Below are 22,460 nucleotides of genomic sequence, written 5' to 3' on the forward strand. Positions count from 1 at the left end.
AGCTGATCAACATTGACACCTGGTGGCCAAACTGGGTACTGCAGTGTTTTTCAGCTTATGGGGAGAATCTTGCATATGCAATTCTGTTTCATTACAACAAGATGATGTAATCTAATGCTTTCTGGTTTCTATCGGAACTAATACACCCCGTCACATTATTATACTCAATGCTGCTGAGATATTTACATACACATCATAGCCATGAACTTCATCTTAAATTGGGGATTTTAATTATGCATTTAAAGCCTTCTTTTTGGTGGGATGCAATTAATATTAAAAGAACTTCAACTGATTTAAAAAACAAGAATTTGGTGGTCAAGTTCGAATTTATTGATGATTTTTTTTTCTAATCCTCACAGGTTTCTAATATAAACATACATCTCCCATAGCAAGTTGCAGAAAAATCGCACACACCAATACTGAATAATTGACCTTGAATTGGTAAAGTTCATTGGTTTTTCCTTACACAGAACGATACATTTTCAGTAGGGCTGATATTCAGAGGCTTAATGCTTTTTTGCCAAACTTGCTTTGTTATTTGTTTGGGTTAAAAATCAAGTTGGAACACACTTTTAACCATCAATCCGTTGACGGTAAGGAATTTGGAGGAAGTCCTCCTTCTTCATATTTCCAAAGACATTTTTCCATGCATGCAGGTAGAGTGAAATTTCAACAGATGTGTGTTCCAGATGAACAAAGATCTCAAACACACAGCACAGGATTTGTAATGTGTAATGCAGGCTAAAATTAAGCTTCTGGAATAATACCGACCTGAAGCAAATTGAAGATTTATGAACCAGACTCAAAAGCCAGAAAAACAAAGAAACTTAAATGACCGTTGCAATACTGATAAGAAGACAGCTCCAATATCCAGTAAGAATCATACCAGTACCTCGTTGGTGGAATTTCTCCATATCAGAAAAATCCTGTACAACATACAATGTGAGCACAAACTATTGGTTATATTTTGCCACATCAAATCCATCTTAGTTTCTGTACAATTTTGGTTCCTGTGTGTTTAATTAAAGACTGTTTTTTCCACCTTTAAAATATTATTATAACTATACTGTAGATCTGGTAGGAATATCTACAGATCTTTTGTCTAGATACTTTGTTTAAATTTTTTTTTGTTGCTTTTTTTATTTGATGAAGAATTTCTAAAAAAAAAAAAAAATTGTTCAAAATGTAAAAATTGTAAAGCCTTATTGTTGTAGTTTTATTAAATAATACTAGTAACTATTCATGTATTTTGTTGCTCGTTCATTTAATTATTTGTTTGATTCTTTATGGCCGCAAGCCATTTATCACAGTGGTTTAGAACTGACATTAGGAAAATAGGTCAGTGTTTTAATTTTAGTACAGAGCCACCTGTCTTTGTCAGTACCAACATGGCTGTAGTAAAGCCTCAACAAGTTAGAAATACATTTTCTATCCTCAGGGAACATGGAGAATAAATACAAAATGGTAGTTTCTGGAGTAATATTTTTGAGGTTACATATTTAATATTTTTGCAGTCATAATTTTTCAACATGCAGGATAAAAGCAGTGCGGTTTCTTATGTCACGGCTTCTTTAAAAGAGCTCCAGAAGGTTTTGTATGGAGGTAAAAGATTTGGGAACCATGTGGATGAGGTTTGGCCAAACCTTTTCATTGGGGACATGTAAGTGATAACTTCCACTATATTTGATTGTTATCCAGTACATTTCCAAATATCATGGCCTCGTGCTTTCTCCTCAGGTCAGTTGCCAATGATCGCTACAGTCTGTGGAAGCTGGGAATTACTCATGTTGTGAACACAGCTCATGGGAGAATGTACTGTCAGGGGAATCATGACTTTTATGGAGCCACAGTGGAATATTATGGAGTCCCCGCTGATGACTCGCCAACTTTTGACCTTTCTCGCTATTTCTTTCCTACTGCTGAATATATTCACAACTCACTCAACTCGAATGGTGGTAAATAGCTGTGGAGTTGCCTCAGTTCCTGATTTATTTAAGAGAATACCAATAATGTCCTCCAATTTAATCTATTTTCTTCTTCTGCAGCTAGGGTTTTAGTGCACTGTGCAGTTGGCGTAAGCAGGTCGGCTTCACTGGTCCTGGCCTACCTCATGATCTACCATGCCTACACCCTACTGGAAGCCATCTATAAGGTCAAAGAGTGCAGGTGGATTTTCCCAAACAGAGGTTTCCTAAAGCAGCTGTGTGCTTTGGATCTGGAACTACACAAAGCTCCTGCTCAACCTACAGGCACTTGACCATTAGTTTTCATCAGGATTAGTGATGCAGTGTGTACCTGCCAGCAGAGGGAGATGCAGTGCCAGGCAGGGGCAGAAGCAAACCAAGCTGCTGCAGAGCACCTGCGGGCCAGCAGGGGTCCCCCAAGAGTTGCTATGCTATCAGACATGTTAGATATCTGTTTATCAAGATCTAAACCTTCTTTTAAATTTATTCCTATGGTTTCAAAATAGGCAAATGTATATATATTTATGTTTTGTTTTCATTTTAAAAATGTAATTCATGTAAGATTTAATTACATATAAAATATCAGAAGTGGATATCACAGAAGGGACAATCTTCACAGCCTCAATCATGATGAGTTCGGTCATTTCTGCAGCTCTAACAAGTAATTACTAATTTACTTTAGTTCCTGGAAAGCACAACCAATTAAATGTTTTCCCTCTTGCCTGACTCTACTGAGTCTGCAAAATATTCCCTTAATAATATTTCTTTAAATATTATTTTAATAAACAAAGGCAGCTAATGAGACCCCGTTGAGAATTAGTCATCCAGAAGGTTGGTTTTATTCAGTAGATCATTCTTAAAACATTATTTTATTAAAATAATATTTTATCTGATCTTGCATTGTGATTGGTTGTCTAAGTTAGTTCCAAGACTAACATCACTTCACTTCCAGATTCTTCAAGATAATCCTTGGTTCTCAAACATAAATAACATTGTATGGTAATGTTGCATCACTCTTTTGGTCTTGGTTTCAATCATCTTTAATCAACTTGTTTATAAGGTACATAGCCCATTAGTCTTCATTATTCTTTAATTCTGCTTGGTAGTTTAGTTGGATTGTTTCAGCATGGTGAAGAGTTTGTTGATTGAAATATGTTTGATTTTGAGTTGACTTATTTTTGTTAATAAATTCTTGTATTTTAAGAAATTGTGTGAATTCATTCCATGTGTGTGCAGAGTTTTGCTGTTCAATAATGTCAGAGCTCATCTCCCACCTTTCTATTTTGTCCTAATATCATCGCCTTAATGGGCTGGTATTCACAGGACAACCCTTAACAGACTGAAATATTATTTGATAAAATATTAAAATATTAATATTAAATAATATTCTCAGATTGATAATCCCAACACAGGAAACATTTAGCTATCACAAGATATGAAACATATTCACATATACTGTAGGTTTACTGTACGTAGCCTACATCTGAGGTTCTGTCCCATTACATAAATATGAAGCATAAGCCTTGCTTTAGGTAATCAGTCAGTAACTTTCTGCTAGTCAAAAATGACTCAGACATTAATTTGCTGACGCTTCACAACACATTCCATCAAGATTTATGATCCTAAAGACGGAAAATCATTATATTTTGGAAAGTAAAGTGAAGAGAGTTTTCTCTTTCTTACTTTAACTGCTACAATGAGTGAAATTTACCTGCAACCTGATAAAACAGGTAACAAACGACATTTGTTCATGTCATTGGCTGCCAACAGCAAAGCTTATGTTTGTTTCACTTTTTTATAACCAATTTGCTGAGATGTTTACAACAGAACAGTTAACAAACCCACAAGGTTGCTACGGAGTGATTCTGTTTCATAAATGTTGAATTATATCCAATATAAGCAGTGCTCTTTAACAGTTTGACCATAATTATGCCCAATTATCATTGCTTTATAGAATGATTCATCACTGAGTAAGGCTGATTAAATCAGAGTCTCATGGCGGTGTGCGAAAAGCAGAGCCCCTGCTGCTGCGCGTGTTGTTCTGCCCTCTGCACGGGTAAGACTACATGCTAGGTTAAGCACCAAATTGGGTAACTGTCCAGCGACAGCACCTGCTGGAACCAATCATCCTGAGCTGGAGAAAGACGGGGACTGCTTTGATAACAACAAACATCTTGGCTGGCAGTCGATCCAAGACTGGACTTTTGGAGTTAAAATGCCAACTGTGAAAAACAAGGCAAAAGAATATCCAACTGTGAAGGACCTGCAGAAGGTTTTGGACTCTTGTAAGCTACACCTTAATCAAATTGATGAAGTATGGCCAAAAATATACATAGGAAATGTGTAAGTATGTGTTTATTTTTTATAGAATTGAACTGCAGCTATATGAGTGTAAATACATCTGAATATCATTAAAATGTTAATTCAGTTCAGAAAATTCAACTCATATCTTATATAGATTAATTACACAAGGAGTGACATATTCCAAGCATTTATTGACATTCATGTTGATGATTGTGGCTTACAGTTAACTAAAATGGAAAATTCAGTTTCCCAAAAATAATATTTGTCTTTCACAAGGGTGTCAGTCATTGACATCATCCACAAGGAGGGTATGCCACAGAGTTCTATACCCAAGCATTATAATGGAAAGTTGAATGGAAGGAAAAACTTTGGAAGAATAGGTGCATGAGCAACAGGGATAATAGCAGCTTTATAAAGTGAAGAATATTCAAGGTGTTGGGGAAATTCTCATGGCATATCAAGGTGTGGGGTTGCCAATGTTGCCTTCCTTCCTTAAGGGGGACAAAAGACTGGAGACTTGCACTGTGGCCCAAAGTCATCTTGTCGGATGAAAGTCAAAGTTGCATTTGGAATTCAAGGTCCCAGAGTCTGGAGGAGGGGTAAAGAGACAGAGGTCCAGAATAATGTTTCCACAGTCAGTCCCACCCTATTAAAAGAGAGTCATTCATTTCATGTAACCACAAGCCTGCTCTCAATGGGGGTTGCTGCTAAGTTAATGACTCAAACCAATCAGCTGGGCTTCTTCATGTAAAAGAAAATTATCAATAGACATAATTAACTGCATCTGACTGCTTTGGAATGTCAGTCAGTCAGTCATTTTCTACCGCCTCTTCCATAGTGGGTTGCGGGAAAGCTGGTGCCTATCTCCAGCAGTCTATGGGCAGGAGGCAGGGTACGCCCTGGACAGTATCAGAATGAGAATGTTGGTCCACGGTGTGTAAAGGACATACACAAATGTTTCAGTACACCGACATTTCAGTGTTAAAAATTCTTTTTTTTATTAGTCCTATGTAATATAATCATTATCTAAGAATCTGAATTTGTGGTTATCATTAACTGTAATCCAAAATCAGCAAACACTAATTACTCGTGCACCTTTCTGTACAGCATGTTTTCCTTCCACTCAACTTTCTATTAAAATGCATAGATACTGCACTCTGTAAACAACCAGCTTCTTTAGGAAATGCATTTTGTTGCTTACTCTCTTTGGGAAGGGTGTCAGTGACTTGGACACTTGTCAAGTCTTCACCATGACTGTGTAGGTCTTTCATGGTCACTACATAATATTTCGGTATCAGAAATCTCGTTGTTATTGGTCTAATGGAATATTCTTGCTGAATTTTGGGTTTGGGTTTTCATAATCATCAAACTTAACAGAAACCATCACTTGAAATATGTCAATCTGTGTGTAATGGAGGCTAGCCTTTTACTTACACGAACCTGTCACATTCAATACAACTCCTGCCATATATTGACCCATTCTGACATAAAACCATTTTGCTGCAATGTTTATCTTTCACACAAGTCTTGACCCTCTCTCTGTCTCTGTGTCTTGCTAGGGCAGTAGCCCAAAACAAGGCTATCCTGCTGAATTTAGGCATAACTCATGTGTTAAATGCTGCTCACTCCAAGCAAGGCAGCCTAGGGAACCAAAGATTTTATGGCAACGACTTTGTGTATTTTGGCATTCCAGCAGATGACTCGACTCACTTTGATCTGGACGTTTACTTCCAGTCTGCAGCGGATTTCATTCATAAAGCTCTGAAGTCACCTGGTGGTAAGAGCCTTCAAAGAACTTGATCCAAAATGAACAAAAGCTTCCCCTTTTTATAATTTCTCCACATCAAATAATTTATTTCACTCTGTAAATCCTTAATAGAGTTAACCATCCAAAAAACCCTTACATCTTGCTGCCCTTTCAATGTCATCTGGTACCATAGTGTAACACAGCTTGTACTAGTATGCAAATGAATGTTCAGCCCATAATAATAAGACTCTTACCTTGCTGAATTTAAGTATGCAATAGCTTTTTTCAAAGAACCTATCATGGAGAGGATGAGTTGGGATTAAAGAGAGTTGGCCTGTCTGCAAAAGAACTTCAAATGAACAAAGATGTTGAATTGTTGGCTCTATTTCTAGCTCACAACTGGCAAAAAAAGAAGAACGAAAGGCCACGGTGTGAGACGGGCAGTCATGTATGATATTAATAAGTCTGAGGCCTCACTAATCCTTCCCTCACACCTCTCTTTGCCTTTGTCTTGTTCTTCAGGGAAGGTTCTGGTGCACTGCATCATGGGAATGAGCCGCTCATCGACCCTGGTGCTGGCCTACCTCATGATCTACCATCACCTGCCGCTCAAACACGCCCTGCAGAAAGTGATCCAGAAGAGGGCCATCTATCCCAACAGAAATTTCCTGGCTTTGCTGCTCGATCTGGATCTTCAGCTGACGAGGAAAAAGAAGACCTGTCAGATCCTGTAGAACATTTCACCCTTACAGAGTTGCAGTTTCTAAATGTCAAGAAGTCAGGTAGTCTGTTGATCCAACAGTCCTGACTGTAATATTTCTGCAGAAAATCCTTTTGACTTGGCACATCAAAGGTTTTCTGGGATATTCAGGTTTATTCTGATGTCATGTTAGCATCTTAAACTGAGAACAGAATCTGTGTACATATTCATAATCACAAAAACCCCATCTGTCATCTTCCAGCCCTATGCTTAACTTTTTTACCTTCATAAATTAATACCCACAGCCCCATATTGAAAAATACATTTTTCACCCAACAACTTACTTGACTCAACTGCAACTCTTGACTCAAGACTTCAGAACCATCTGAAAGTCAAAATTTATTTCTCTGCAATGACAGCAAAAGGTCTTCAGTGGCTCTATGGCTAAGTCACCAGTTAACCAGTTCTTTCCCCAACTCGTATCTTATTCACTACCATTTTGTCCCATTCTACTTCCATTTTGTACTTGGGACAGTAGTACTTTGTAACCAAGTAATTTAACCATTGTGTATCAATTTATTTGTCGTTGTCGTCAAGTATTTCCATGAATAATGGAGATGAGTGGTCACAAAAGCACTCAAATAATTTATTTATATTGTATAATATTATCTGAAGACTTTAGTTTGCTCTCTATTCCCATTTATTTTGGTTCTGATCCCCACTTGGTTTCTATAAAATCTGATCTCAAACTAAAATAAATGTAAGTAATCTCCAGTTGGTAGACACAACTCAATGGAAAAATGTAACTAAATATAATTATCACTTTACACTTTGAATCATACCCCCTTTTTTTCAAAGGGGGTATGAAACCTCAGCATGGTGGGTAAAAAATGACAAATGATCGGTAAAAAGCGTCCTGCGGCAGAGAGCACAGTTTTGTTCGACCAACACTGCAAAGATGCAACACGACCAGCACCCATCTTCAGATGTTTAAGGGTTTTCTACTTTTCTTTTGTGCAGTTTTTATGTGCTTTTTTGTCATTAGAGACAATTATGTGAACCTTTAGTCAAATATGAGGTTTTGATAACCTCTTAAGAAGATTTGTTTTAGTCAGCTTCAGTAAGAATGTTTTTCTATTGCAAGAAAAAATACCCCCAACAAGACACCTTTGTCACCAGGCAAATCACCACCTCAACAAAATACCAAAGTTGTACTGAGGAGATTTGAGCTGTTACTCTTGAAACTATGTTGAGGCCATAATGTTTAATCAATAGCTGGGGATGTTCTTTTATCACTGCACAACTAATAGACAGAAACAAAACACTTTACACTTTAGGTAAGCAATCTTAAAGTCAATCTTCCTCTTCTCTAAATACTTCCCACTGATTTGACCCCTTTCCTTTTTGTATACTGTAAACAAACCATAAAACTAGTTTGAATTATCAATCTAAGTAGTAAAGTATTTTTGATGAATTATGGAAGGTATAGTTACAAAATACTCATGTCTGAGATATAATTGAATTGATTATAAAGTATTCGCTAAAGAATTTTATTACTCCCAATTTCCAACTATTGAAATCCCTGTTTGGGCCAGACCTCACGAGGGAAATATAAGACATTATGACCCCTGATCAAACCAAAAGAACTGTAAGCTCCTGTTGGTATATAATGTTTAGTAGAACATCTCTTTACATTGGATTATATGAAAATTATAGGAAAGCACCATTGTCGGTTAAATTTTTTTTTATTCAAGCAGAAAGAGGGTACGGAACTACCAAAACTGAAAAAGTGCAAAATTACACAATTTTTTTGCGACTTTCATTGCCACTCTGTTAGGACATGAAAATATTAAATCTGGAACCCCGTCGGAGAATGCGTGCTGAACACCGACGTTCTCTACGTGCCTTGTCCCACAACAAGCCAGTAGCGTTGCTAAGCAACACACAGCTTATCAGGTATGATTACCTTACAACACACACCTTTCCTGCCGGCTACGGTGGCTTTTTATGTCCAAAGAGACGTACGCTTTTTGGAGTTGGTTCGGATCGGGGCCGGTTTGTATTCAGACTATAAACGAACCGCACCAGAGTCCGTTTGGAAGCGGACCGAGACCACCTCAAAAAGTGGGTCTCGTTCCGGTTATTTGGTCCGGACCAGGGTTCGCTTGAGTGTATTCACACCTGCACAAAAGGTCCGGACCAAGGGGGCAAACGAACTCTTGTCCGTTTAAAGCGGACCAAAAGTGGCAAGTGTGAATTCACCCTTAAACCCACGCATAGAAGTAATGGTGCGTTCTCTAAAGTCGAAGATAGGATCTGGGGAAAAGGTCACACACCAGCCGATTGAGTTCTGAAGGTTGGAAAACCAATGTGCCGATGTGCTATTTACTCTGGTGCTAACTACTATTGTCAATTGAAGACTGTCACAATTTTATGCATTCAGAAACTAAACGGACATGTTCAAGAATAGATGCTATACAGCACTCCGTGTGCTACACTTTATATGTGCGGCAGCCATATTGCCAACTAAACTCGGGGGCAGCTCGCCGACCTCCAATTTTCCCACTTGGACCTCCAACTTCAGGGGGCCCATTGTTGCATATCTGTCTGGGAACTTGAAAATTACAATTTCTGCGGCCAAAGAGAACATATCAAAACACCATTGTCTCAACTGCTACAAGCTGTTAGCCTTGAGCTGTTTGACTATGGCAGAAAACGTACAAACCTTGTGAAATATAAATGTGAGATTAATAAGGTTTTAGCTTTTGTGAAAGGCAGGGAACGATAGAATCATCTTCACTGAATATTTACCCATGACCGAAGTAATTGCTGAACATTTTTTAATAGAAAATAGAAATGGTAACTAGCAAATAAACATGCTAACATTAGCATGGTAACAGGCTATTGTAAACAGTTAATAGTATGTAGGCATTTAGAGAGCCTGTTGTTGACAAGGGACTATGACCAGAAAATCATCTTATTACACAACACATAAATAAAAGGTCATATTTAGGCCCAACCACGGCATACACATGTTTCTTCTTAGATTATGAAAGTTTAGGATGAAGAGGGTTTGATGGATAAAGTATAAAAAGTCCAGTGGTCTTAATGGCTGGTGAACAGACATTTTCTATTGAATAGGCTTAGGTAGAACTAAAAATTGTCCTTAGAGAAGAACAAATTGTAGAAAACTGAAAGCTGTAACATACAAACAGAACTGATACTTATATGATTCATATATTCTAAGGTGATTTTTCTTTACATTTTATTAGAGCAAAAAGGACCAAATCAACCATGTTTTACAAGCATTGTTTATTTAGTAAGCTACTTTGTCTCTGAAGAGAGACGATAAATCAGCAGCATCTGTGCAACACACCACAGTGTGAAATCCCTTTGTTGTATTCATCACAACAGTTGAGTTGATCACTGATCAACGTCAGTTCGTTAGACAGTCTATGAAATCATCTGTAAACATGTCAAACAGTAAAAACCTGCATATTATCTGCTACAAAGCTCCATAGAAACAGTTTCCAAGCTTATATCATAAGTTGGGGAGAAAAGAATTTGAATATTAATGAATAAATAAAATAAATGTATGCTGTATGCATTGGTTGTGTGTGGTATTCTCATATTTTGCTTAAGGACAGAAGTGTATTAGTGCCCTGGTGTTGATAAAAAACAAATCAAGGAAGAAAAGCTTAAGCACAGATCTAATTTTCCTCACTATTAAAAAAAAGCTGCGTCCTATCTTCGCTCCTGCACTGGCAGCTCGGGTAACCTTTAAGGAATGTAGAGGATGATGCCAGAATTATTTTGGGCAGTGATTCAGATGTTAAAATTAGCAAAAAAGGTTGCAGGGTAGATTACCAAGGGGAACACAGACAGTGGTGCTCACGACCTAAATGTAGCTTTTGCATAGCGAGACCATGAAAAGCACCGATTTCAGCCAAGGCAAGTGTCTGCTAACAATCTGTTTTTCTAGATTTACTGCACATATTGTGTGTTGGGAAATATCTGTGCCTATTGTGTAGCGTAAACCTACGTTTCAACTCCAAAAGACTCTTTGTGCCCCTGTCCACTTTAGCTGACCAGCTGAAATTTAAGATTTAGGGAAAATGAATTCTTAGTTTAGCCTAATAAAGCATCTTCCTCAAAACAATAAGCTAATCTCTCAAAATAATGTATACTTTTTTGATACTCCAAACTGTTGTATCTTTTCCTTTATATGAAAGTCATCTGTAGCTGCACTGGTCTCTATCATATCCGACAAATCAAGGAATTATAAAAACTATTTTAAAAATAATTCTAAAATAGTCAAAATATGGTTCAATAGTGAATGTTTATTATGTCAAAATTCTTAGTATGAAACATTTTTACCATATAAAATCATAATATGTTTAAAATACCACTCTAATGTACAAAAGATCACTTAGAAGGCAGTTTGTTTAAGTCAAGATGAAACATTGTGGATAAATTTTATATCTATAAAACTGGCATCACAAAGGAAGAACTTTAACTTTAGGCTTCCTTTAGTTCATTGGCAGCATGATGTCACATATCACCTAAAAATTCACTCGTGATTGGCTACCTTGGCTGTGCGAGTTTAAATTGCAAAAAAATGTTTATCAAAGCAACAAAACCCAACTGAGTAACCAGGACCTGGGCAGTCTTTGAATTGCTTTTGCGATTATTGTCTGTTCTTTTTGGGTCATGCATTATGCTATACATATCTATCTTTTCTTTAAAATCTGTGAAAAGAGTTTTGTTTAGTTTTTGTCCTGCTAGCCTTTAACATGCTCAGCCTTACTCAAGTGCTTTTTAAAAGTGTGTCTTGTTGCATCTGAATCCAAAGAGAAAAACCTCCAGCCATCCAAAAAAGGAGCAAGAGACCACTGCTCCTGTTTAAAAGTGACCTCCACTGACTGACAGAAGCACTGTTTTCCTCTGGGTCTAGATATGTCTCCAAGCCAACAAGACAATGAATGGTGCAGCACGTGTCGGACCCAAAGCACGTTCCATGTTTGTCCTGAGTGGGTTCTGGTGTGAATTTTGTTGGACTTTCTGGAATGCTGGCAGGGTTCTCTGACTTTTAATAACATTGGAATGTGGGTTTTTTCCCCTCTCCCAAATTTCCCCTTAAAACTAGGTCTTAGAAGTCAGAATCAAACCATCAAAATCAATCTTCCTCTTCATCTGTGAGTCAAACAAATAACTTTCATTTCTTTAATAGGCTAAGTTCTAATAGAACGGAGCCTTAGTTTGTTGATTATCTATTCTTCAGTAAATACTGAAATAAAATAATTTATTTGGTACATTACTAGTTTAATGGGCCTTAATTAGTATTAGATGTGATTTTTCCTTCACAGATTTAAACAAGCTGTTAGAATTACAGGTTTATTCTTTCAATAAATATTATTCAGAACATGGACATTAAAAAGATTTAAAGTAGCTAATTAGCTGGGAGTAACTACAGTTTTATATACAGTACTGTGAAAAAATATTTGCCATCATAGCAGGTAGCAGTGCACAATCTTGCAGGAGATTAAGTCTGGTACTGTTTTGTCCTAGACCACTATAGTGTTCCTATGTTGTATCACATTGTTTGAACCTTCTTTGATATAAACAATGCAATTAATATCAACGCTAACAATAAGCTACTTAAAGGGTAAACCACTAGTCAGGCTCTGTAAAAGAAGATAGAAGATAGACAGAGATGCCCCTGCTGTGGTAGCACTAGCTGACAATCCATTTGCCATTAGAGGGACATGACAAAAGCCTTTGCGAGAGCATTCAAGTACATGCGGAGTCATTGCATTAAGCACTCTGTAGGCAAACATCAATACCTTGAATTTCATACAGGCGGCTAAGGGTAGCTTCTGTTGTCCGAAAGCATTTTAAATGGCTGTTCGGATTATGAATCTGAGAATATTATTAATATTAATATTTTATCAAATAATATTTCGGTCTGTTAAGGGTTGTCCTGTGAATACCAAGTAAGGCGATGGTATTACGACAAAAATAGAAAGGTGTGAGACGAGCTCTGACATTATCGAACAGCAAAACTCTGCACATACAGGGGTTGGACAATGAAACTGAAACACCTGGTTTTAGACCACAATAATTTATTAGTATGGTGTAGGGCCTCCTTTTGCGGCCAATACAGCGTCAATTCGTCTTGGGAATGACATATACAAGTCCTGCACAGTGGTCAGAGGGATTTTAAGCCATTCTTCTTGCAGGATAGTGGCCAGGTCACTACGTGATACTGGTGGAGGAAAACGTTTCCTGACTCGCTCCTCCAAAACACCCCAAAGTGGCTCAATAATATTTAGATCTGGTGACTGTGCAGGCCATGGGAGATGTTCAACTTCACTTTTATGTTCATCAAACCAATCTTTCACTAGTCTTGCTGTGTGTATTGGTGCATTGTCATCCTGATACACGGCACCGCCTTCAGGATACAATGTTTGAACCATTTTGAGTTGGCACATCAAAGGTCCTCAAGAATGGTTCGGTAGTCCTTGGCAGTGACGCGCCCATCTAGCACAAGTATTGGGCCAAGGGAATGCCATGATATGGCAGCCCAAACCATCATTGATCCACCTCCATGCTTCACTCTGGGCATGCAACAGACTAGGTGGTATGCTTCTTTGGGGCTTCTCCACACCATAACTCTCTGGGGAAAACAGTAAAGGTGGACTCATCAGAGAACAATACATGTTTCACATTGTCCACAGCCCAAGATTTGTGCTCCTTGCACCCTGGATACCGTGGCTCTTGATACATCACAAAGACTTGCTGTCTTGGTCACAGATGCGCCAGCAAGACGTGCACCAACAATTTGTCCTCTTTTGAACTCTGGTATGTCACCCATAATGTTGTGTGCATTTCAATATTTTGAGCAAAACTGTGCTCTTACCCTGCTAATTGAACCTTCACACTCTGCTCTTACTGGTGCAATGTGCAATCAATGAAGACTGGCTACCAGGCTGGTCCAATTTAGCCATAAAACCTCCCACACTAAAATGGCAGGTGTTTCACTTTTATTGTCCAACCCCTGTATATGGAATGAATTCACACATTTTCTTAAAATACAAGAATTTTTAAACTAAAATAAGTCAACTCAAAGTCAAACATATTTCAATCAACAAACTCTTTACTATGCTAAAACAATCCAACTAAACTACCAAGCAGAATTAAAGAATAATGAAGTCTAATGGGCTATGTACAATATAAACAAGTTGATTAAAGATGGTTGAAAACCATGACCAAAAGAGTGATGCAACATTACCAAGCAATGTTTATGTTTGAGAACCATGGATTATCTTGAAGAATCTGGAAATGAAGTTAAGTTAGTCTTGGAACCAACTTAGGCAATAATCAGCAAACGTTTAGACAACCATTCACAATGCAAGATCAGATAAAATATTATTTTAATAAAATAATGTTTTTAAGAATGATCTGCTGAATAAAACCAACCTTCGGGATGACCATTTCTCAATGGTGTCTAATTAGCTGCCTTTATTTATTAAAATAATATTTAAAGAAATATTATTAAGGGAATGGTAAAACATTTAAGGACGTATTTTAGAAAAGAGCCAAATCTTTCTGGAGAAATGGGGCTTAATGGTGTTTACTTAGTTATCAAATTTAGTAAAATGATGTTAGGGACACATTATTTACTGGATTGAAAACTAAACCTTTCTGGGTAAATATTATTTAGCAGCAAGCACGTGTCCTTACCTGTTAGCAGTTGAAGCTAACGAAGAAGCTGCTAGCTTAGCACCAGAATCAAACACATACCTTTAAAAATACCCTTAATAAAAACGGTTAAAATGCATAAGCGCGGACGGCGCTTGATGATCAATCTTCTGTTTAAAATCACCCTTTAATAAAGTGTCTTAACTTTAAAAACACACAAAAACAGAACACAACCTGAGCACGTGTGCTGCAGATAGCCTGCTAGCACCAAGATAGCTGAGTTCAACCCAAAACAAAACCAAACTTCATAAAATGAAAAACGTTTAGATCATTTCAATTTAAATCACTTCTATATTATTCTGCCCAAACACTTAACCTCATGAACTGTGGTGAGGAACGTTGTCCAAGGCGGAGGAGTTTGAAGAAATGTCCACAGTCTTTAAACGGTTAACCTCCTTAGCTGTGGGGAGTGGCGGCTGTTCTGTCGGCCGGTCTGTGAACAAATGGTTAGCTTCTAGCTAACGTCCGTGGCTGTGGATGAAAGACGGCCCATTCTGTTCGCCAACCACACGGCACGTTACCGTAACCACGATGATGCGGTCTCTGCTGTCTTCCTTCCAGACTGGGAGACCGCTCCGCTCGGCTTCGTAGAGACCGCTTCTCTGTAGGGAACTTCTCTGGGACAGTTTGCTTCTGCAGGCCTCAGAGAGAAAGTAAGCAACTCTTACACCTTAATTTCCCCGTTGATTAATGAAAATACCGGATACACAAACAGTATTTCATTTGTACTTAACTTTGCATATGATTGATGATCGTATGACATCCTTGGATCCAGTTGAAGAGTTTATGTCTGTTTGCCAGCAAAGAGACATCAGCGCACTTGTCTCCCATATCTGGTCCCTCTCGAAGGCCGTGTGGAAGAGGTCCTCAGTTGCTGGAAGTCAGTTAAATGCAATTTATTTAGAAAGTTCCAGAAAAGTGTGTACCGGAGTTTTAATGTTGTTTCCATGGCTGGGTCCCAACATGGCTTTGTAACCCTTTCCAGACTAATAGATGTTAATAACTTTGTTTCTTGTCTGTTTTTGAATTTCTTTAGAATTGGGCGTAATGGGTTTGTTTTGGAGATCTTTTGGTCTACTTCATGTTGTCAGATAGTTTCTATTTGAGTGATTTCTTGATTCCACAGTTCAGACAGTAATCAGGTCTAGGTTTGGCTTGTTAAAATGAACCCAAAAATGTGCTCAACCACACTTAGATTTGTGATTTAACAAGCAAGGGGCATTATATTTCCACATGGGAAAAAGTTGGTTTGGATATCTTGATTCTCTTATGAACTGAAAAGATCATTTAAAAACTGCTTTTTACATTTACTAAGATTATCTTTGGTATTAAAAGTTGTTTTATGAACTAAGTGTGACGAAATAAATCACTAATGGACAAATAATTTCACAGCACTGTTTCATCTAAAATAAGTACGTCTCACTTTGTGCATAAAGGATTACTTGAGATGAATATGTACACCACTGATACAACATTTCCTAACACATTATTAAACGTTTCTCTTTTTACTAATTTGTCCACGAATCTGGATGAACCACATCTGAAAGGCTGAAGTACAATTTCTGAAATTCACCAAGAAAACGGCCTGAGGAGGTAAAAAAAAAAGAAACAATTTAATTTGCCCTCCATGTTAACTGCAGGCACTTTCCCATAGAAAGTATCTTTAATTACACAAAAGTGGAGCAGGGAGGACAGGTTAGCCTGAGGGGGGGGAAGGCTGTAAAAGCAGAGCTGAAGCTCAACATATGCACCAGGGAAATCAGTTCTCTGCCGCTGACTGTGGGAGGGAAGGAAAAGGTTGTACTTCTAGATCAATGAGGAGAAAGAAGAGCCTGCAGGTTCTTCTGGGTTTATGTTGTATAAAGATGCTCTTCACCCTGCATTCAATGCTCACACACTCAGAGTATGCACTGGGTCATCTGCAGCTTCTTCTTCCATGCACCCTCTCCAGACACTTAGGCAATAAACAGAGATGGATCAAGACGCCGTGATGTGCACCTCCATATGCCACGGCAACTTAATGAAAGGTCACTGAAACAAATTTGGTCTTAGTGACTCTTTGCTGTGGGCAAAATGTCTGTAAACCCTGAAAACCACACGTATTCCCACTTGAGGGAAGGACTGCAAATAGGAAGCGCAGTTGAATTAATGCATGTACATCAATTGTACACCCTCAGCCTTAAGCACATTCATATGCAAGGCTAAACTGATGTTAATGTACACAGTATGTATAGTAAAATTCTCTAAAGCCAGGTATATAAATTGTAAAGGCACAGGTAAGATCTGCCTACAGGAAATGAAAAGCAGTTACAGGCCTTGAATACAAACCTTCTGTTTCTCTGGAGATAAACAAATTCACCAAGAGCTGCTGAATTATAAATAAAATAAAGAGAGCAGCATAAGGTCACCAAATAATTATGTGATCTTGTGTCAGTTTGTAGAGTATGTACTGGCATAATTGTGCTCTATATTTAAAAACTAATATAAGTACTTATAATGGATGTTCTACTTAATGGTCCTCTCTATAACCCCGCATTGCCTTTATCCATCAGAATAATAATGCCCTTATTTCAAGTGTATAATGTGTTTTTATTGAAATTATTTAGCATTTTATGGTAAAGCATGTAGAATATGGTAACGCTGCATGGACATGGGTGCCTCATCAAGACACAAAAACAAGCAAATAAATACAATAAATACCATAAACTTGGGCTATGTTTATAGCACCAGTTAACAAGAAAAGTCACAAAAGGGGTTTTCAAAAAAGAAAAGTAATTCAAGTCACTGTTAAACAGCGGCTTGCAAAAGTATGTACATCCCTGACCACATTCATCCATCAACTCTAACCAGCTTCAGTGTCCTTGCTGAGGAAAAGCATCCCCACAACATGATCCTGCCACCACCATGTTTCACCATGGTGATGGTAATGACATGGTGAACTATCATAGTGGACTATCATGGAGTTGGTGTGTTCAGGAGGATGTACAATGTAATTTTTTTACAGCTTTGCAAATTTTTATGTATGTTGGCCAGAAAAGTTCAATTCTGGTCTCATCTGAACTGAGCACCTTGTACCTATATGTTTGCTGTATCCTTTACATGTCTTGTGGCAAGCTACAAAAGGCACTTATCATGGTTTTCCTTTAATAGTGGCTCTCTTCCTGCCAAATTTTTAAAAGGCTAGATACTATGTGAAATGCACAACTAATAGTTGTCCTGTGAGCAAACTGAATATTTGCTGTTCCTCCAGCTACTTGCTTCACTAATAAATGCTCTCCCTACCCAGCCTGCCAGTTTAAGCGGGAGACCATGTTTTGGTTTGTTTGCAGTTGTGGCATACTCTCTCCATTTTCAGATGATGGATGAGCAGAGTTCTGTTAGATATTTAAAGCTAGTGGTATTTGTGGTTTTTCTACCCTAACACTGCTTTAAACCTATCCACAACTTTATCCCTGGGCTCTCTGATGTGTTTGTTGGTCTTCCAGCTTCTTTTTGACAAATATTCTCCAACAAACCTCTGAGGTCTTTACAGAAGACCTGAATTTATACACATATTAAATTACACACGGGTGGACTCTTTCTACTAAACAGGAGACCTTTAAAGGCAACTGGTTGCGCTAGATTTGATCAAAGTAAAGAGAGCTTAGTACAAATGCTCACAGTACTTTTCAGAATTATATTTGTCAAAAACCATTAATAATTTTATTTACACTTCACAATATTGCACTTCTTTATTTTGGTCTATCACATGCCATTTTAATAAAAAACAATGAAGGTTGTCTGAATAAAGTCTGAAAAGGTTCAAAGGGTATCGGCCTTTGCAAGGTACTCCTTTACTTTATTTACCATTGTTTTAAGTGTCTTTGTACTTCCTTTTAGATTAAGTTGCAGTGGTTTAGCATATTTAAGCAGGTTAGGTTTTACTGGCAACTTAAAAATAATATTATTGTATTTAGAGATAAGGTCTTGACCAGGGCCTCCAGACATCCATGGCACTATATACCCTGCAGGCCTGTTCGGTAATCCTTGCAGTTTCTCAGCAGTCATTGTTGTACAAAGATGATTACCAATTCTGTTCTTGACGATAGAGTGAAGGTAGCACAAGTGGAGCGTCAAGAAATGCCCAAAGGCCTCAGCACCATGGCAACCCCGGGCAGGTATGAGACCCCGACAGCTTCTGAACTTCACAGACTGATGTGGACAAAGAATGGGGGCAACAGCCATATGGACGAAGTTTACCCCAGGATCTATATTGGAGACATGTGAGAATGGATAACCTGTTAGTGTTGTAAATTAGTCATTAGTGGTGTAACATCCATCCAGCTCATGAGACACAACGATAACATAATATTTTGTTCACAAAATTGAGCCAAAGCTTTTGGGACTCCTCATTCCTGTGTTTTTACAAATGATAAAGTGTGTTTTAAAGAATCTTTTATTAGCGTAGAACATTTCAGTTCAAGTTTGACTCGTCCATACATGGAGGTTTTTATGCTTGTCCAATTAAAAGGTGATCCTACTGTATTTGTATTTATTAATATATTATTTAACCAAAAATGACCTTGATATTGGGCTGCACGGTGGCGCAGTTGGTAGCACTGTAGCCTTGCAGCAAGAAGGTCCTGGGTTTGATTCCCGACTGGGGGTCTTTCTGCATGGAGTTTGCATGTTCTCCCCGTGCATGCGTGGGTTCTCACCGGGTACTCTGGCTTCCTCCCACAGTCCAAAGACATGCCTGTTAGGTTAATTGGTCACTCTAAATTGCCCTTAGGTGTATGAGTGTGTGCATGGTTGTTTGTGTGTTGCCCTGTGATGGACTGGCAACCTGTCCAGGGTGTACCCCGCCTCCCGCCCATAGACTGCTGGAGTTAGGCACCAGCTCCCCCGTGACCCACTATGGAATAAGTGGTAGAAAATGACTGACTGACCTTAATATTTGAAACTTGATGTACCTTAAACAGTGTTTTAAGAATCTGTTCAGTGTGGCATTAATAGATTTTTAAATGATTCATTCATTCATCTTCTAGACTGCTTATTCTATAGTGGGTCACAGGGGAGCTGGTGCCTATCTCCAGCAGTCTATGGGCAAGATGCAGGGTACACAGAGACACACAGGACAAACAACCATGCACTCACTCATTCACCCCTAAGGGCAATTTAGAGTGACCAATTAACCTAACAGTCATGTTTTTGGACTGTGGGAGGAAGCCAGAGTACCCAGTGAGAACCCACGCATGCGCGGGGAGAGCATATAAACTCCATGCAGAAAGACCCCCAGCTGGGAGTCGAACCCAGGAAACGTCTTGCTACCAACTGTGCCACCATGCAGGCCAGTTCAGACTGAAAACTGAAATAGTTTATTGTTTATAGAAGTCTATGAAGTAGATGCTAAATTAATGGTTTGTCAGTCAGTGATTGCTAACCCTTTGTATTGGGTTTGTCACTCTGTGACCTTTTCTCTTTTTTAAGACTTAGTACCTGTAGTGGCCTTTACTTGAAGGTATTCAGACAGGAAAAGGGGTAAACAGAGAAAGGGTCAGACATGCAGCAAAGGTCCTGAGGTTGGAAGTCAAACCCCAGACAGCTGGTTCAAAGACTTTGCATATGAGGCTCTTAGTCTCCTGCTACAGATTGTGGTAGATGTTAAATTAAAATACTGCTTTGCAATCAGAATGCAAATTCTCTGTCCTTGATTGGACTCAGACACTAAGAAAAAAAAAAACAAGTCTGATATTATTTATTATGGATAAACATGTATAAGGGGTTGATTGGAGAGAGAGGTTATTAATTTAATACAGCAGATGTTTTGTACTGAACAAAGATATAAAAACGTAAAATCTTTTATGCTTACAAACCCCGCAGTTACCTCAGTGGTCTGGCTGTCGACTCCCTGCTAAAGCTGTCTATCGGAGGTGTGGGATGAACTGTGCTGTGTTCTCTTCCCTCAGCTCTGGGTTGTTCCTTTGCTTCAAAAGATCTACTGTTAAAAACATTTCATAATCGCAGGGGGGAAAGATGTTTCCAATGGAGAGACTGTTTTTGGTAGGAGACAAGAAATCCATCCTCGGTACCAGTGTTTATTTTCACTGAGCTAATCTTTGTAGCAAAAATCTTTTTTCTGTGTTGCCAATAAGTGACCACACATCCATTCGACATGTTGCTGTGAAAAAGGTCTTTATTAATGAGAAAAACAATCTGTTTTAGGTGTACAGCCATAGGCAGTGACAGGCTTCAAGAAGAATCATCATCCATATGTGGAAGGGCATTTCCAGTATCTGGGGCATGACATAAAAGGCTATTTTGTATCAGAGGAGAGTGTTTTAAAATTACTAATCTCCTAAAAACAACAATGGACAGGATGACTGATTTATGTATCATACTTTCAAGATTTTTAAGTTTTCTGGCCCTGAAACATGATGACATTTACCCTTTAAGGCGTTCATCTTCATATCATAATTGTAGCCTACACTTATTTCAACAGACATAATCACATGCTGACTGCAAATAAATAGATGGCTCTTTGCTTGAGAGATTTCACTTTAATAAGAATTTTTAATATTGTGAGATCTTGCTACACCCCTGTCTTTTATAGTTAAAGTAAGTAGGGAGAGCTTATTTATCATGTTGTTAGATAAAATAGGAAACAATTATTTTACAGATACTATTTTTTTTTTTTTTTTGCCCTAGGTACGCAGCTAAGGACAAGAGGGCACTCCAGGCTCACCACATCACCCATGTGCTCAACGCGGCTGATGGAAAATTTAACGTGAACACGGGACCCAGCTTTTACAGAGACACCACTATCACTTATCATGGAGTGGAAGCTTTTGACATGTCGTCCTTTGATATGAGTCCCTTCTTTAACCCAGCAGCTAATTTTATTAAGAATGCTCTAAGTCTGCCAGCAGGTAAGGAGGTTCTTGTGGAGCTTTAGGTGTTACTCATCACTATCCACTCATTAACTTGGGGAATACAAGGCAGATTGTAGAGACATTTGCCAGTCAATTCCCATTACATAAATCCCCAGTTGTATTGCTCATTAAAATGCAAATCAAACACTAAACATAATATCAAGCTAATATCTTCCCCCACGGTAATCTTCTCATGGGCTCAGACCTTTGTCGGGGAAATTAGTTTTAAATGGATTGCCTTGGTAATTTGTAAGCTAGACTTTTATTGGACATGGAAATTACACAATTATGTTTGTGGCCTGTGCCTGCATGGCCTGTTATGCAAAGTGAAGTCGGTATCTGACATGACAGTAATAAGACGAGGCCTCCTTCTTCACATGCCGGCTGATCAGGGGGCTCCAACGTGTGGCGGGGGCCGCGGTAATCCCCGGCAGAAATACACAGAAACCAAGACAGTTCAATTACGCGCTCCTCTGCTCCCTAATCCTCGAGCCTGATAAGAAACCAGGGATTAACGTGTGTAGAAGCATTTGCTGCAACATTGTTGAAAACTTTTAGGCTGGAGTTAGGAATGCTCTCTTTTCTGTGATGTTCATGGTTTTTAATCCACGGAGGAGTGACAAATTGGACATTTAGAATAATGTCTGACACAATAAGGCCTTGATTGCATGGTGTAAATGTAAAAATAAAGCCTGTGGAGGATGCCAGAACTACAAGATGATTACCTGGGTGTGTGTTTTTTGTTTCTGATGGTCCGCAGGTAAAGTTTTGGTCCACTGCGCAATGGGGCTCAGCCGCTCCTCCACCTTGGTTCTGGCCTACCTGATGATCCACGAGAACCTGACTCTGGTGGACGCCATCAATGCAGTCAGTGCCAACAGGAATATTTCACCCAACGATGGATTCCTGGAGCAGCTCCGAAGTCTGGACAAAAAGCTGCACTGCCATTAAGCAGCTGGAGCATCAATAAGTGGTGTTAATTGAGCTTAATTATATTGCTGCCTCCTGCTAATATCTATGCTTGAAGCTGTTATTACAACAAAGATATTATGTATTATGTAAAGAGTTTCTAT

At 38.5% G+C, this 22,460-nt stretch overlaps 3 protein-coding genes across 4 annotated transcripts; all 3 read left to right on the forward strand.

The window, feature by feature from the left end:
• The first annotated feature begins 1,286 nt into the window (after window positions 1-1,286).
• On the forward strand, window positions 1,287-2,796 carry LOC124875621 (dual specificity protein phosphatase 13-like). Its single transcript, XM_047377890.1, has 3 exons — window positions 1,287-1,660; window positions 1,738-1,955; window positions 2,046-2,796. The coding sequence occupies exons 1-3, from the start codon at window positions 1,530-1,532 to the stop codon at window positions 2,255-2,257; spliced, it is 561 nt and encodes a 186-aa protein (XP_047233846.1). The 5' UTR covers window positions 1,287-1,529; the 3' UTR covers window positions 2,258-2,796.
• A 1,267-nt stretch (window positions 2,797-4,063) lies between these two features.
• On the forward strand, window positions 4,064-7,496 carry LOC124875643 (dual specificity protein phosphatase 13-like). Its single transcript, XM_047377916.1, has 3 exons — window positions 4,064-4,307; window positions 5,828-6,045; window positions 6,538-7,496. The coding sequence occupies exons 1-3, from the start codon at window positions 4,180-4,182 to the stop codon at window positions 6,747-6,749; spliced, it is 558 nt and encodes a 185-aa protein (XP_047233872.1). The 5' UTR covers window positions 4,064-4,179; the 3' UTR covers window positions 6,750-7,496.
• A 143-nt stretch (window positions 7,497-7,639) lies between these two features.
• LOC124875642 (dual specificity phosphatase 29-like) lies at window positions 7,640-22,450 on the forward strand. Of its 2 annotated transcripts, none has more exons than XM_047377914.1 (4): window positions 7,640-8,671; window positions 18,565-18,738; window positions 21,164-21,384; window positions 22,148-22,450. In XM_047377914.1, exons 1-4 carry the CDS (start codon window positions 8,556-8,558, stop codon window positions 22,336-22,338), a joined length of 702 nt encoding a protein of 233 aa, XP_047233870.1. In that variant the 5' UTR covers window positions 7,640-8,555; the 3' UTR covers window positions 22,339-22,450. The 2 variants fall into 2 exon arrangements, with proteins under 2 accessions (XP_047233870.1, XP_047233871.1); XM_047377915.1 differs by lacking the exon at window positions 7,640-8,671 and adding an exon at window positions 10,563-10,666.
• Window positions 22,451-22,460: the final 10 nt, after the last annotated feature.

This window comes from Girardinichthys multiradiatus, chromosome 10 (genome assembly GCF_021462225.1).
Source record: "Girardinichthys multiradiatus isolate DD_20200921_A chromosome 10, DD_fGirMul_XY1, whole genome shotgun sequence".
Taxonomy (NCBI): domain Eukaryota; kingdom Metazoa; phylum Chordata; class Actinopteri; order Cyprinodontiformes; family Goodeidae; genus Girardinichthys; species Girardinichthys multiradiatus.